The 16862-nt window shown below is 45.5% G+C and overlaps 1 protein-coding gene across 2 annotated transcripts in view; it reads left to right on the forward strand.

Moving 5' to 3' along the window:
- The first annotated feature begins 13608 nt into the window (after positions 1-13608).
- UBE4B (ubiquitination factor E4B) overlaps positions 13609-16862 on the forward strand; it is a 143434-nt gene continuing 140180 nt past the window's right edge. For both annotated transcript variants that reach the window (XM_064363230.1, XM_064363232.1), the window contains exon 1: positions 13609-14347. In XM_064363230.1, the coding sequence (XP_064219300.1) occupies positions 14324-14347 (24 nt within the window). In that variant the 5' untranslated portion in view covers positions 13609-14323. The remainder of the gene's footprint in view (positions 14348-16862) is intronic.

The raw sequence follows: 16862 nt of genomic DNA on the forward strand, positions 1-16862 counted from the left end.
AGAAGCCATTGGAATATTTGGGGTCACAGAAGAGACATAATCTTTGTGCATACAGGCACGTGTGTGGTGGCGCATGCCTAGAATCCCAGCTACTGGGGGGCACTGAGGCAGGAGGATCACTTGAACCTGGGAGGTGGAGGTTGCAGTGAGCCGAGATGGTGCCACTGCACGCCAGACTGGGCAACAGAGTGAGACTCCATCTCAAAAAAAAAAAAAAAAATTCCCATGGGCCAGGCACGGTGGCTCATGCTTATAATCCCAGCACTTTGGGAGGCTAAGGTGGGTGGATCACCTGAGGTCAGGAGTCCGAGACCAGCCTGGCCAACATGGTGAAACCCCGTTTCTACTAAAAATGCAAGAAAATTAGCCGGATGAAGTGGCACACGCCTGTAATACCAGCCACTTGGGAGGCTGAGGCAGGAGAATCGCTTGAACCCGGAAGGTGGAGACTGCAGTGAACCAAGAGTGTGCCATTGTATTCTAGCCTGGGCAACAAGAGCGAAACTCTGTCTCGGAAAGAAAAAAAAAACCTTTTCATGAAATTACTACCAGATGTTGGCCCTTGAGCACCACCAGCTGGAAAGCTTCATCCTTAGCAAAGAAATATCTTCAAAGCAGGCACTTCCATGATCCACATACACTGGATGCTCTTAAAGAAAAAAAAAAGGAGGGGAGAGGAAGAGAGGGGAGGAAGAGGAGGAGAAACAGCATTTCAATTCTGCTTGTAATAATTTTTTTTTTTCAAACAGTCTCATTCTGTCATCCAGGCTGGAGTGCAATGGTGTGATCTCCACTCACTGCAACCTCCACCTCCTGAGTTCAAGCTATTCTCCTGCCTTAGCCTCTGAGTAGCTGGGATTACAGGGGAGCACCACCGTAGCCAGCTAATTTTTGTATTTTTAGCAGAGAAGGGGTTTCACCATGTTGGTCAGGCTGGTCTTGAACTCCTGACCTCAGGTGATCCACCTGCTTCGGCCTCCCAAAGTACTAGAAGTACAGGCGTGAGCCACCACGTCGGGCTGTTTGATAATTTCTAGTAAATGTATACAGGTGTGCAGCCATTCCCACAACCCAGTTTCAGAACAAGCCAATCACTCCAAAACATTCCCCAGAAGCTACATGCTGACAACTATTATTATATAGCCTTTTCTTTTTCTTTCTTTTTTTTTTTTGTTTCTTTTTGAGACAGTGGCACAATCTCAGCTCACTGCAACCTCCACTTCGTGGGTTCAAGTGATTCTCCTGCCTCAGCCTCCCAAGTAGCTGGGATTACAGACACATGCTACCATATCCAGCTAATTTTTGCATTTTTAGTAGATAGGGGGTTTTGTGTTGTTGGCCAGGCAGATCTCGAACTCCTGACCTCAAGTGATTTGCCTGCCACAGCCTCACAAACTGCTAGGATTACAGGCATGAGCTGCTGTGCCTGGCCTGGCCTTTTCATTTGGAGTCTCAGACAGTGAAATTCAATTTATGTATATATGTATAGATATAAACTGCCTCAGCCTCCCGAGTAGCTGGGATTACAGGCTATATAATATATGTGTGTGTGTGTGTGTGTGTGTGTGTGTGTATATATATATATATATTTTTTTTTTGAGACAGAGTTTTACTCTGTTGCCCAGGCTGGAGTGCAGTGGTATAATCTCGGTTCACTGCAACCTTGGCCTCCCGGGTTCAAGCGATTCTTCTGCCTTAACCTCCTGAGTAGCTGGGACTACAGCAGCACATCCCCGTGCCCGGCTAATTTTTGTATTTTTAGTAGAGATGGGGTTTCACCATATTGATCAGGCTGGTCTTGAACTCCTGACCTCGTGATCCACTCACCTGGGCCTCCCAAAGTGCTGGGATTACAGGCGTGAGCCACTGTACCTGGTCAGTCAATATATTTATAGTAAACTCCTTTTTTTTTTTTTTTTTTTGTGAGACAGAGTCTCCCTCTGTCACCCAGGCTGGTGTGTATTGGTGAGATCTTGGAGATCTTGTCTCACCGCAATCTCCACCTCCCAAGTAGCTGGGATTACAAGCGCATGCTAATTTTTCTATTTTTAGTAGAGACAGGTTTCACCATGTCACCCAGGCTGGTTTCAACTCCTTTTTTTTTTTTTTTTTTTTTGAGATGGAGTCTCAAAACAGTCTTCTAATCACTATCAATAAACAAGCTAAACTGGGTGGGGTGGCTCATGCCCATAATCCCAGAACTTTGGGAGGCTGAGGTGGGTGGATCACCTGAGGTCAGGAGTTCAAGACCAGCCTGACCAATATGGCAAAACCCTATCTCTACTAAAAATACAAAAATTAGTTGAACGTGGCCTGTAATCCCAGCTACTGGGGAGGCTGAGGCAGGAAAATTGCTTGAACCCAGGAGTCGGAGGTTGCAGTGAGCTGAGATTCTGCCATTGCACCCCAGCCTGGGCGACAAGAGTGAAACTCCGTCTCAAAAAACAACAACTAGCTTTGGGTTTAGGTTGAAAGTAACAGGCACATTCCCAATCCTCTTCCTTCTGTGAAAATGTTTTCTGTGATTACCAGAATCATTAGTCATAGGCTGGGTGTGGTGGCTCACACTTGTAATCCCAACACTTTGGGAGGCCAAGGCAGGTGGATCACCTGAGGTCAGGAGTTCGAGACCAGCCTGGCCAACATGATGAAACCTCGTCTTTACTAAAAATGTAAAAATTAGCTGGGTGTGGTGGCGGGCACCTGTAACTCCAGCTACTTGGGAGGCTGAGGCAGGAGAATTGCTTGAACCCAGGAGGTGGAGGTTGCGGCGAGCCAAGAGATGGCACCACTGCACTCTGGCAAGACTCCATCTCAAAAAAAAAAAAAAAAAAAAAGAATTGCTAGTCATAAAATCATAGAATAACATTTTTTGTTTTCCTCCTGTGATGGGATGTGCATTTATCTCATCACTTTAGGAAGTGCTTATCTGAGTATTAAGAATGACAGACAAGGGAGGGAATGCTAGCAGCTCCTAGAATGATGAACACTATCTGTGGGTCAGTCAGTAAACTGTGCCCTGTATTCTTGTTAAGTCTGGTGGAATGGGTACTGTTTTTTTTTTGTCTCCCTACCATCTGTTTTGTCTTATTTTGCCCCAGCCATGTTACTGGAGTGGCACTGACCACATCCCTAGTTCTGTGGGTGGTTTCTGATTGGTTTAATCATGGTTGGCATTTCTCACATGAATAGGTGATTCGCTTGGGAGCAAGTAACATGAACACAGTTGGTCCAATCAGAGTGAGGAATTTTTTTTTTTTTTTTTTTTTTTTTTTTTTTTGAGAGGGAGTTTCACTCTGTCGTCCTGGCTGGAGTGCAGTGGCAGGATCTTGGCTCACTGCAACCTCCACCTCCCAGGTTCAAGCAGTTCTCGTGCTCAGCCTCCCATGTAGCTCGGATTAGAGGCAGGCATCACTACACTCAGCCAATTTTTGTATTTTTAGTAGAGACAGGGTTTTACCAGGTTGGTCAGGCTGGTCTCCAAATCCTGGGCTCAAGAGATAAATCTGCCTCAGCCTCTCAAAGTGCTGGGATTACAGGCATGAGTCATCACACCCTGCCAGAGTGAAGAATTTTTTTTTTTTTTTGGACACAGATTCTCCCTCTTTCCTCCAGGCTGGAGTGCAATGGCGTGATCTCGTGCAATGGTGCGATCTCGGCTCACTGCAACTTCCGCCTCCAGGTTAAAGCGATTCTCCTGCCTCAGTCTCCTGAGTAGCTGGGATTAGAGGCAGGTGCCACCATGCCCAGATAATTTTTGTATTTTTAGTAGAGACAGGGTTTCACTATGTTGGCCAGGCTGGTGTCGAACTCCTGACCTCGTGATCAGCCCATCTTGGCCCCCTGAAGTCCTGGGATTACAGGCATGAGCCACCACACATGGCCTGGAGTGAAGGCTTTTTATTTTATTTTATTTTTTTAAAAAAGAGAGAGTTTCACCATGTTAGCCAGGCTGGTCTTGAACTCCTAACCTCAGGTGATCTACCCGCCTCGGCCTCCCAAAGTGCTGAGATTACAGGTGTGAGCCACCACACCTAGCCTGAAAGCTTTTTATTTACTGATAATAGGAAGAAGCTTCATTCCCTCCTCCCCACCTCTCCTCCCTTGCTTTTTCTTCAAATCAGATGGGCCAATAAAATATTTTAGTATTGGCCAGCACGGTGGCTCATGCCTGAAGTCCCAGACCTTTGGGAAGCCAAGGGGAGTGGATCACCAGAGGTCAGGAATTCAAGACCAGCCTGGACAGCATGGTGAAACCCCGTCTCTACTAAAAATGCAAAATTTAGCCGGGTGTGTTGGCACACGCCTATAATGCCAACTACTCTGGAGGCTGAGGCAGGAATTGCTTGAACCAGGGAGGTGGAGGTTGCAGTGAGCCAAGATGGCACCCCTGCACTCCAGCCTGGGGGACAGAGTGACAGTCTATCTCAAATAAGTAAATAAATAAATAAAATAAAATGTGGGAAAGTATTGATATAAGTTGAGATCATTGTAAAGAAAGCCATTGGGTAGATTTTCTTCAGAAAAACTGTTTCATTCAGTCAGTCCAAAGCTGTGCCCTCGAAATCAGAAGTAATCATTGCTTTAGCCTTTGGACTTCTGTAGTTTTTTTTTTTTTGAGATGGATTTTCGCTCTTGTTGCCCAGGCTAGAGTGCAATGGCGCAATCTTGGCTCACCGCAACCTCCACCTCCCAGGTTCAAGTGATTCTCCCAGCACTTTGGGATTTGTATTTTAGAAGACAAGGTTTCACTATGTTGGCCAGGCTGGTCTCGAACTCCTGACCTCAGGCGATCTACTCACCTCCACCTCCCAAAGTGTTGGGAGTATAGGCATGAGCCAGTGTGCCCGGTCCTTCTCTAGTTTTTTCTTGGAACTTCTTTTATGGCACATAACACTTTGTATCATGTATCATAGTTCTGTGTTTTATCTCTGTCCTTGACTGTGAGTACCTTATGCACAGGGTCATATCTAGTTTTGTTTAATTTTTTTTTTTTTTTTTTATTTTGAGACGAAGTCTCATTCTTGTTGCTCAGTCTGGAGTGCAGTGGCACGAATGGCACGGTCTGGGCTCACTGTAATCTCCGCCTGCTGGGTTCAAGTGGTTCTCCTGCCTCAGCCATCCAAGTAGCTGGGATTACAGGCACGCACCACCACACCTGGCTAATTTTTGTATTTTTAGTAGAGACAAGGTTTCATCATGTTGGCCAGGTTGGTCTCGAATTCCTGACCTCAGGTGATCCACTCACCTTGGCCTCTCAAAGCGCTGGAATTATAGGCGTGAGCCACTGCACCCGGCCGGCCTTTTTGTTTTGTTTTGTTGTTTTGTTTATTTTAAGAGACAGGATCTCATTGTGTTGCCCAAGCTGGATTCAAACTCGCGGACTCCAGTGACCCTCTGGCCTCAGCCTGAGTAGCTGGGACTCTAGGTGTGTGCCACCTATATTCTTTGTATCTTGCACAGTGCTTCAGCCCTTGCAGGTGTTTAATAAGTGGTCACCAAATGCAAGAATAGGTGGCATCATGTCAGCTGCACTGGCTATCTTTCCCGGCATTACCAAACACATCTGCTGAGCACAGCAAACATCCGGTCATTAGGCATAACCATGAAATCCCATGGAAATAAAATCCCACTCCAAGCAAGAGGAATTCGAAATCTAAGCCAAGTAAAGTTACAATGGAAAAAATTTAAATAATGAACATTTAGAGACTGTAAGTCAATCACACTGTTTCTGTGGTTATAGCCACAAACAATGTGTAGGTGTCAACAAGACCTCACAACGCAGTGGGCATTCCCTGGCAGGCATGCTGCATTGTTTTTGGCAGGAAGAAGGTTAGAAATCTAGAATATTGTTAACATCAAATCAATAGCAATAGCAAACTACATCTAGTCCATAGTAGCTTTAAAAAATTTATTTATTTATTTATTTTTTGAGATGTAGTGCAGTGGCACAATCTCAGCTCACTGCAACCTCTGCCTTTTGGGTTCAAGTGATTCTCGTGCCTCAGCCTCCCCAGTAGCAAGGATTACAGGTACTCACTACCACACCTGGCTAAGTTTTTTGTATTTTTAGTAGAGACGGGTTTTCACCATGTTGACCATGGTGGTCTTGAACTCCTGACCTCTGGTGATCTGCTCGCCTCCCAAAGAGTTGGGATTACAGGCAGGAGCCACCTTGCCTGGCCAGAGTCTTTCTTATCTCCTTTGCTGGCACCTTCATGACTCCTTGCTTCCGAATGATGAAGACCCCAAGGGCTCAGTTCTCAGTTGAGAGATCTCTTCTCTCTCTCTCTTTTTTTTTTTTTTTTTTTTTGAGACAGAGTCTTGCTCTGTTGCCAGGCTGGAGTGCAGTGGCGCAGTCTCAGCTCATTGCAACCTCCGCCTCCTGGGTTCAAGCTATTCTTCCGCCTCAGCCTCCTGAGTAGCTGGGACCACAGGTGAGTGCCACCATGCCTGGCTAATTTTTGTATTTTTAGTAGAGACGGGGTTTCGTCATGTTGGCCAGGATGGTCTTGATCTCTTGACCTTGTGATTCGCTGGCCTCAGCCTCCCAAAGTGCTGGGATTACAGGTGTGAGCCAGCGCACCTGATCCAGATCTCTTCTCTTGATATAGTCACTCCTTTGGTAATCTCATCCTGCCTCAAGAATTTACATTTCATTTATGCACCAAAGATGCTCAATTGTCTACTTGACACCTTTACTTCAAGGTCTACCAGATATCTTACACTTAGCATACCCCAAAGTGAACTCTGTATCTTCCCCTCCAAGTCTGATCTGCCCATAGCCTTCTCTATCTCAATCAAAGGCAACTCACCTTTCTACTAATAGTTACAGTCATCCTTTGCTTCTCTCTTTTATATTCATTTTCACACACCACCCACAAATCCTGTTGGCTCTTCTTGAAAATATATCCAGAGGCTAGGCGCGGTGGCTCACGCCTGTAATCCCAGCAATTTGGGAGGCCGAGGTGGGCAGATCATGAGGTCAGGAGATCAAGACTATCCTGGTTAACATGGTGAAACACTGTCTCTACTAAAAATACAAAAACTAGGCCAGGCATGGTGGCTCACGCCTGTAATACCAGCACTTTGAGAGGCTGAGATGGGTGGATCACCTGAGGTCAGGAGTTCGAAACCAGCCTGGCCAACATGGTGACACTCCATCTCTATTTAAAAAAAACAAAAACCGGGCCGGGCGAGGTGGCTCACGCCTATAATCCCAGAACTTTGGGAGGCCGAGGCGGGTGGATCACGAGGTCAAGAGATTGAAACCATCCTGGTCAACATGGTGAAACCCTGTCTCTACTAAAAATACAAAAATTAGCTGGGCGTGGTGGCGTGCGCCTGTAGTCCCAGCTACTAGGGAGGCTGAGGCAGGAGAATTGCTTGAACCCAGGAGGCGGATGGAGGTTGCGGTGAGCCGAGATTGCGCCATTGCACTCCAGCCTGGGTAACAAGAGTGAAACTCCGTCTCAAAAAACAAAACAAACAAAACAAAAACAAAAACAAAAATTAGCTGGGTGTGGTGGTGTGCGCCTGTAATCCCAGCTACTCAGGAGGCTGAGGCACGAGAATTGATTGAACTGGGGAGGCGGAGATTGCAGTAAGCTGAGATCGTGCCATTGCATTCCAGTCGGGGTGACAGAGCAAGACTTTGTCTCAATAAAAAGAAAGAAAGAAGAAGAGAGAAAGAGAGAAAGAAAGAAAGAGGAAGAAAGAAAGAAAGAAATATATCCAGAATCCAACCACTTCTCCCTATCTTTATTGCTGCGTGTCAGTTTGAACCCTCAGTACCTGGCCCTTGGATCACTATACCACTCACCTGAAAACTGGTCTCTGTGCCTCTTCTTCTTCTTCTTTTTTTTTTAAGACGGGGTTTCACCATGTTGGTCAGGCTGGTCTTGAACTCCTGACCTCAGGTGATCTGCCCGCCTTGGCCTCCAAAGTGCTTGGATTACAGGCGTGAGCCACCACGCCCGGCCGCTTCTTTTTTTTTGAGATGGAATCTCACTCTATTGCCCAGGCTGGAGTGCAATGAAGTGATCTCAGCTCACTGCAACCTCTACCTCCCGGGATCAAGCGATTCTCCTACCTCAGCCTCCTGAGTAGCTGAGATTACAGTAACCCGTCAGCACGCCCTGCTAATTTTTTTGTATTTTTAGGAGAGATGGGATTTTTCCATGTTGATCAGGCTGGTCTCGAACTCCTGACCTCAGGAGATCCCCTGGCTCATCCTCCCAAAGTGCTGGGATTACAGGTGTGAGCCACCATGCCCGGCGGGTCTCTGTGCTTCTACCTTTGTTCGCTGTCTTAATCTGTTTAGGCTGCTATAACAAAATACTGTAGGCTGGCCACAGCAGAGCGTTTTAAATTAGTATGTTTTTAGTATATGTGCTGCCGAAGCGAGCAATTAGTATGTTTTTAAAGATTACACTTGTAATCCCAGCACTTTGGGAGGCTGATGTAGGAGGATCACTTGGGGCCAGGAGTTTGAGACCAGCCTGGGCAACATAGGGAGACCCTGTCTCAAAAAAAAAAAATACAAAAATGAGCTGGGTGTCGTGGTGCATGCCTGTAGTGTCAGCTACTCAGGAGGCTTAGGTGGGAGGATTACTTGGGCCCAGGAGGCTGGAGCTGTGGTGAGCCAGTGACCATGCCAGTACACTCCAGCCTAGATGACAGAACAAACCCCTATTTCAAACAAAGAAATACATACATGAAAGAAAGTTGGTGTTCCTACCACAGGTGTGTCCAGTGAGGAGAGGGAGTGTGATGTGCAGATGAGAGGGGATAACCCGGGACCGAAGGCCTTCAGAAGGTGAGAGGGAAAGGAATCCAGAGTCCAGATGAAGGAGTTGATCTCTGATAGCAGCAGAGATAACAGGATATCCTTACAGTTGTAGGTGGTTTTGTAGATCTAAGAGGATCAGGAAGCTTGCTGGCTCTAGTTTTACAGATTATCAGGAAGATTATCAGAAAAATTTATCTTGACCCAGTGGACTCTCTATGTTTTGGCACTTGAATAAAAGCTATCCTAAAATATTACAAATTCCAGAATTTACCTTCACAAACACCTTTTCTCTAACTAGAAGCCTTTCGTTTTTGGATATGGAAACTTGCACTCAGGCTGGACTGCAGTGGCACCATCTAGGCTAACTGCAACCTCTGCCTCCCGAGTTCATGTGATTCTCCTGCCTCAGCCTCCTGAGTACCTGGGATTACAGGAGTGTGCTACCACGCCCAGCTAATTTTTGTATTTTTAGTGGAGACGGGGTTTCACTGGATTGGCCAGGCTGGTCTCGAACTCCTGACCTCAGGTGATCCACCCACTGAGGCGTACCTTTTATTTCAGTCTCATGTTTCAGTTTGTTCTATGGTCTCCTCCTTTATTTGTTACCAGTTAAAAAAACATTTCTTTTTTCTTTCTTTTTCTTTTGTTCTTTTTTTTTTTTTTTTGGCTGGTTTCCAGGTAATTCTAATAAGTAACTAAAGTCCTGATGCTTGGCAGTTTCCAAGGAAGGCAGACAGAGTATTGTACACAGTCCAAAGGAGGTAATGTAATGCTTAAATGGAAGAAACTGAACCAAACAATAAAAATATGGGCTACATATTACAGACAACTGTGAGACCCTGTTATTTATGATATTATGAGAAAGATTCTCCTAAGGAAGTGGTGGAAACTCCATCACTTAGACAAGTTAGAACACAACTGTAAAGGTACTAAAAATTGTATTAGAGAGATTCATTGTGTAAAAGACCCTGGGGGCTGAGTGCGGTGGCTCATGCCTGTAGTACTAACACTTTGAGAGGCTAAAGCAGAAGGATCATCTGAACCCAGAAGTTTGAGACCAGCCTGGGCAACATAGTGAGAGACCCCATCTCTACAAAAATTAACAAATTAGCCTGGTATGGTGGCATGTGCCTATGATCTCAGCTAATTGGGAGGCTGAGGTGAGAGAATTGAGCCCAGAGGTGAGCCATGTTTGCACCATTGCACTCAAGGCTGGCCAACAGAGCAAGACCCTGTCTCGAAACAAACAAACACCCTGAGAAATACATTATATGGCTAGAGACTTCATTTCTAATTTTTCTATTTTTTTTTTTTTGAGATGGAGTCTTGCTCTATTGTCCAGGCTGGAGTGCAGTGGCGCAATCTCGGCTCACTGCAACCTCTGCCTCCCAGGTTCTAGTGATTCTCCTGCCTCAGTCTCCCTAGTAGCTGGGACTACAGGCATGAGCCGCCACACCCAGCTCATTTTTCTTTTCAATGAGACAGAGTTTCACTCTTGTCACCCAGGCTGGAGTGCAGTGGCATGACCTCAGCTCACTGCAACCTCCATTTCCTGGGTTCAAGTGATTTTCCTGCCTCACCCTCCCGAGTAGCTGGGATTACAGGCACCCACCACCATGCCCAGATAATTTTTGTATTTTTAGTAGAGACAGGGTTTTACCATTTGGCCAGGCTGGTCTCGAACTCCTGGCCGGGTGCGGTGGCTCATGTCTGTAATCCTAGCACTTTGGGAGGCCGAGGTGGGTGGATCACCAGAGGTCAGGAGCTCAAGACCAGCCTGGCCAACATGGTGAAACCCCATCTTAAAAAAAAAAAAAAAAAAGACTGTCTCAAAAAAAAAAAGCTGGGCATGGTGGATCACGCCTGTAATCCCAGTACTTTGGGAGGCCGTGGCGGGTAGATCACAAGGTCAAGAGATGGAGACTATCCTGGCCAACATGGTAAAACCTGTCTCTACTAAAAATATAAAAATTAGCTTGGCATGGTGGTACACGCCTGTAGTCCCAGCTACTTGGGAGGCTGAAACAGGAGAATCGCTTGAACCTTTGAGGCGGAGGTTGCAGTGAGCCGAGATCATCCTACTGCACTCCAGCGTGGCAACAGAGCCAGGATCTGTCTCAAAAAAAAAAAAGAAAAGAAAAGAAAAAAGAAAAACAGAGAATATGAATAGGTATTTGCCCAAGGAAGATAAACCCAAGCAGATGTTCAACATCATCAGCTCCTAGGAAAATGAAAAACAAAACAAAACCATAAAGAGATACTATTTCACATCTACTAGCATGGTTACAGTAAAAAAAGACAGACAACAACAATTATTGGTACAGATGTGGAGAAGTTAGAACCCTCAGACATTGCTGGTGGCAGTGCAGCTGCTTTGGAAAACGGTTTGGCAGTTTCTCAAAAAGTCAGACATGTAACCTAGCAATTCTCCTCCTAGGTATATATGCCTAAAAGGAATAAAAATAATAACGCATGTCACAACAAAAACTTGTACATGAATGTTTATAGCAGCATTACTCAAAATTGTCAAAAGGTGGAAACAACCCAAATGTCACTATGAATTGATAAACAAAATGTGCCACAGCAATACAGCGAAACATTTGGCATTAAAGAAATGAAGTACAGATAAATGCCACAATGTGGATGAACCAAGGCCACATGATGTATTGCGCCATTGATGCGAGATGTCCAGAATAGGCAACTTCACTGAGACAGAAGGTCCTTATCCTGCAGGAGCATGGGGAGTGACTGTTAATGACTTTGAGGGTTTCTTCTTGGGATGATGAAAATGTACTGAAATTGTACAGTGAGGATGACTGAACTGTGAACGTAATAAAACCATCGTACACCTTAATTGGCTGAATTGTATGGCATGTAAATTAGATGGCAATAATGAGGTTAAAAAAAAGAAGTAAACTTTTAACATCAGTGTCACCAGGGGTTCAGTTCTGGCTTATACAGAATTCCTTTCCTGGAGAGCAGATAATATGCACAGGCAGCAGTGGTTTATTTTTACTCACAAATTCCTTACATATCTGGTAGTCAGGTTCCTATTTTAAGCATGTAGCAAAGACATTGTAACTCTTAATTCTGGAATGCAGTCTTTATGGTGTAGTGAGCCATCCAATCCACTTGTAGTCCTTGTCCGTGGCAAAATCTGGAATTTCATGGTACTGTTATTTTGACTGCTCAACTTAGATTTATATTTTATTTTATTTTTATTTTTTGTATTTTTAGTAGAAATGGGGTTTTGCTATGTTGGCCAACCTGGTCTCGAACTCCTGACCTCAGGTGATCCACCCGCCTCAGCTTCCCAAAGTGCTGCGATGACAGGCGTGAGCCACCGCACCACGCCATTTTTTTTTTTTTTAAAGACGGGGTTTTACCATGTTGGTCAGGCTGCTCTTGAACTCCTGACCTCAGGTAGTCCGACGGCCTTGGCCTCCAAAGTGCTTGGATTACAGGCGTGAGCCACCACGCCCGGCCTCAGGCCATTTTATTTATTTAATTAATTTTTTTGAGGCTGAGGCAGGAGAATCGCTTGAACCCGGGTGGCGGAGTTCACCGCCAGGCGTGGTGCCGCATGTGTGTAATCCCAGCTACTCAGAAGGCTGAGGCAGGAGAATTGCTTGAACCCAGGAGGCAGAGGTTGCAGTGAGACAAGATTGTGCCACTAAACTCCAACCTGGGTGACAGAGCAAGACTCTGTCTCAAAAACAAAACAAAACAAAACAAAAAGCTGGGCATGGTGGCTCACGCCTGTAATCCTAGCACTTTGGGAGGCCGTGGCGTGATTTTGGCTCACTACAACCTCCTCCTCGGGGGCTCAAGCCATTCTCCTGCCTCAGCCTTCCGAGTAGCTGGGATTACAGGCGCGCGTCACCATGCTCGGCTAATTTTTTGTATTTTTAGTAGAGACAGGGTTCACCATGCTGGCCCGGCTGGTTTCGAACCCCTGACCTCGTGATCCGCTCGCCTCGGCCTCCCAAAGTGCTGGGATTACAGGCGTGAGCCACCCGCGCCCGGCCAGATTTATATTTTAGAAAATATTTGTATTCTTGTGCACCTGAGGATGGTTTTCCCCCACCGACTCCAAACGTCTTCCTTGCATATGCTGTGTATAATTCAGTTATTTGGGTCTCTCATCCATTTATACTTTCTAATTTTACCAATGCTTTTTGAACGCACTTAAAAAAAAAACCCAAGAAGTATCTCCACTAAAAGGCCAAGGTAAAACAAAATGAATGGGAGTTCTTGGTGTTTGAGTTTTCTTCCAACTGGGCTTTCCTGGAGGAGGTGGAAGAGTGTGTAGCAGATGTTTCAGAAAATGAGCGCTCAATACGGCAGATCACGCTCCTGGGGACAAGGAGAGGTTTTCCGTTTTCTTTTCCCTCGCTTAGGCGGCGGGCGCCCAGAGTCCAGAAGGAGCGATGGGGAGGGTTTCTGGACTCCCAGGTCACAGAAAAGCAGGCGACTGGGAACAACGGAGGCGGTGCAGGCCACCGGGCTGCCGGCCAGCGCCACCTTCAGGCGGATCTTTCCTGGAGCGCGTTCGGCTGCTGTCCCTGCCGTGGCCAGCCTACCTGTCCCGGGCCCTCCGCTCCCACCCCCACTGCATGGTCGCCCTGGCAACGCCCCGCCCTGCCGCCCGCCTCCCCTTGCCCCTCCCCCCGCCCGGCGCGGCTGCGCGGGAGGGGGTGGGACGGGGGCGGGGAGAGGACGCAAGCTAGAGGAACTCGGCGGCGCGACGCACGCGGTCTATTGGCTGCCACGTCCCGGCGCCAGAAGCCCCGCCTCCCTGACGGTGGCCACGTGATCCCTTTCAAAGATGGCCGCCTTGTTGTTTTGATGAATAATACTTGGTGGGGCGAGGGGGAAAGAGTAGGGGTGGAGGGGTAGGAGGATTTACTCTTCCAGCGAGAGCTACGCGCGTCCCATCCTCCCCCTCCCCCCTCCCCGGACTCCGGCGTGGAGGCGGGGCGTGGCCGGCCTGCTTTGGGAGGGGAGGGGCTTCCCTTCCAGTGCTGGGCTCTGCCAGGACGGCTGTGGGGTCGCCTTACCTCGGGGTATCCACTCTGCAGTCGACTAGTTCCCGCCTGGGGCAAAGGGTAGGAAGGAGAGCAGGATCTGCTGTAGGAAACGCAGCTACCGCGCCACCATCTCGAAGACACAGCAGACTCGGGGCACGAGACGAGCTGGAGACCGCGCTGCCTAGTCTGGGTAACCTGGGAAGCAGAGGGTAATAAGTGGCGCCTTAAGATAACCCTGTAGCAGCAGCAGTGGCGGCCAAAGGAGGCTGCTCAGGGAACAAGCGGCTGTAGTAGTCTCTGGGGCGATTGGAGTGACTGAAGCCAAGGCAGTTCAGTGCCTCTCGTGTTCTTATTTTTTAACCTCTGACTATGCAATTCTGAAACCTCCCCCATTCGGGGGACCAGACATCCTGATAGACACCTTCCACTCTCCTTCCTCCTGCCGTGGTCTCGAGAACAGAAGGATCTCTCCCTAACGCCTTTCACCATTAAGAGGAAAGCGATGGAGGAGCTGAGCGCTGATGAGGTGAGGAGATTGGGGGACACCTTGAGGGATTAGTTGGCAACTCTAGCGCTTTGGACAAGGATGATATTGCGCCAGTGCTGCCTGGCCTTTGGGCTTGGGGAAGGAAAGGAGATGATATTTCCAAGAATAACATGACTTCCCGATAGGGTCTCTGGTTTTATTCTCCTTCTTTTGCCTTCCTTCTTCATTCTGAGCTCCATTAGCTGCTTTCCGAGTGTTCTCTTAGGGTCTGAAAAAGAGAGAGCATGTTGAGGTGTTTATTCTTTTCTTCAGGGTGTGCGAGCAAGAAGGGCTAGATTTACATCAAGCTGAAGTGTGTGTGTCTGTGTCTTAGGAATTTAAAGAACAATTTGGAATGGAATGAGAATGTATGGTAGGTGAATATTTTTAAAGGAGGCTTTGAAATTCCAAATATGTGTGGTTATTTCACTGTATAAGTTGATTAAACATATCTTTTTGCTTGAGTGGTGGTTTACAGACAGATTCTTTGATATTTAACAAAATATGTGTCTTCTTAACAGTTTAGGGAATTCAAGTTATATTCTAGTGACTTAATAGACCACTGACGACTTCTGGCATTCTTCTCTTACATTCTGTTTTTCCTACTTCTTCTATCTTTCAAACTTGTGTTTTGCTGTAGCAGAGACTGAACAGGAAGCAAGTGGAAGCAAATGGCTCTGTAAACTCTCCTGTTCTCGTATCTTAAAGGAGTTATACAGATCTACTTATTGATGTTTTAAAGATTCTTTAATAAATTAGGTTGTTGTAAAAAAAAAAATAGTGGCAATTAAGGTACAAGGAATTTCCTTTGGTTCTACTGCCTTTTCCCTGCCTTTTTACAAATTGGGAGCTTCCCTTTCAGGACCCCTGCTGGCTATGCCCTCTTCAGCCAACCTTCACATTTCTTCCACTGGTTCATCATATAAACTTCCTTTCTTACAGTATTAGGAAAGCAGTCATCTATCAGGTTGGTTGTGCTATAAGACTTCCATGCTCCAGTTTTAGCTTCAAAGTACTTAGTATGTTTACTTAGGGACTGAAATTCTCCAGGGATAGGACATGCAGTGGTGTGTTAAGGGTCAGGTAGAAAAGGAAGCAGATGATTTTGTTGGTCGTGATACTTAGATACTTGGTTTGGAAAATCAAGATGAACCATTCTGCGTTACTGACTTTGTTTTTTTCAAATACATCAGAAATATAATCTTAAGAGAATATTGAACAGTTTCTTTCATTCAATAGGAAATATCAAGAGATCTCCTTAGAATCACTTTGTTTTATGTAGTTTTTAAAAGTTTCTCTACCCTCCCCCATTTTTCATTAATGTGAATTCTAGTGAGTAATTTCTCTTAAGGCAGATACTGTTTCTTAGTAGTCCTTTACTCCCAGAAATTACTTTGTGTGTGTGTGTGTGTGTGTGTGTGTGTGTGTGTGTGATGATCTGTTAATAGTTCTTGATTTAGAGACTTTTGCATACTTGTTTCACCAAGAAATTCTTTTCAAACCAGTGAGGCCTTATAGACCAGTGGCGATATTGTGTAATCTAAAATGTGTCTCTTCACTTTACCCAGTCCTTGAGGAAGGTATAACTTTTTGTGACCATATAAGGAACACATGTAACCTTTGTGGAAGAAATAGAAGAAACTTTTCAAGGTCAACAGATTATTAAAGTAAATGAGAAAAATTAAATTCACTCATACAGGATCACTGTAAAATTATCTTCAGCAAATTATTTGTCCTCAACACAAAGGGCTGGTTCGGTAACTGTTAATTTTACTCTCAGCAGAACCGACAACAAATAATATTTGTTTTTAATTTTAAAATTTTTAATTTTTTTGTAGATACAGGGGTCTTGCCATGTTGCCCAGGATGGTCTCAAACTCCTGACCTCAAGGGATCCTCCCACTTCAGCCTCCCAAAGAGGGAGCCAAACAGTTTTTTTGGAAAAATATCTTTGAAGTTTTTTAAATTCAGTTAAAAATTTTTGACGTTAGGTAGGAATTCTCAAGAGACATTTCCAAAGCTTTTGTCTTTGTATTGTCACTCTGTAGTTGGAAACTTGTGTCAGATATGTAGGTGACATTGATTTGGTTACAAAATAATATATTATTGAAACTTCAAGCTTATATTTCAGAGTTAAAACAGGCAAGACAGTGATCTTTTAATCTAATTTAGGAAATTAGATAAGGCAGAGTTTCATATTTTAACAAAATGAAAATGTGTAATTATACAGTTGGTGAAAAACAAAGGCTGATATAACCAGACTGGTAGCTTTAGGAACTTTTACGTTATGTGCACTTTTTGGTCCCTTTCATAGATCACCTAGAATTCGTGTGCTTTTAAGTAGAGTACTTTAACTTCATGGCTGTTTGTTATTTATATAGTGTATTGCAGTGAGTTCATTGCCCTATAGTTCACTGCCTATAGTTCATTGCAGAACCATGACTGAGTTCATTCTCTTCAGGAACCTACATTCCAAGCCATCATTATTTACATTATATTAATTCTATAACCTACT

The sequence above is a fragment of the Aotus nancymaae genome, unplaced genomic scaffold, assembly GCF_030222135.1.
Source record: "Aotus nancymaae isolate 86718 unplaced genomic scaffold, 86718_ANA_hifiasm-v0.15.2.pri h1tg000053l, whole genome shotgun sequence".
NCBI lineage: Eukaryota > Metazoa > Chordata > Mammalia > Primates > Aotidae > Aotus > Aotus nancymaae.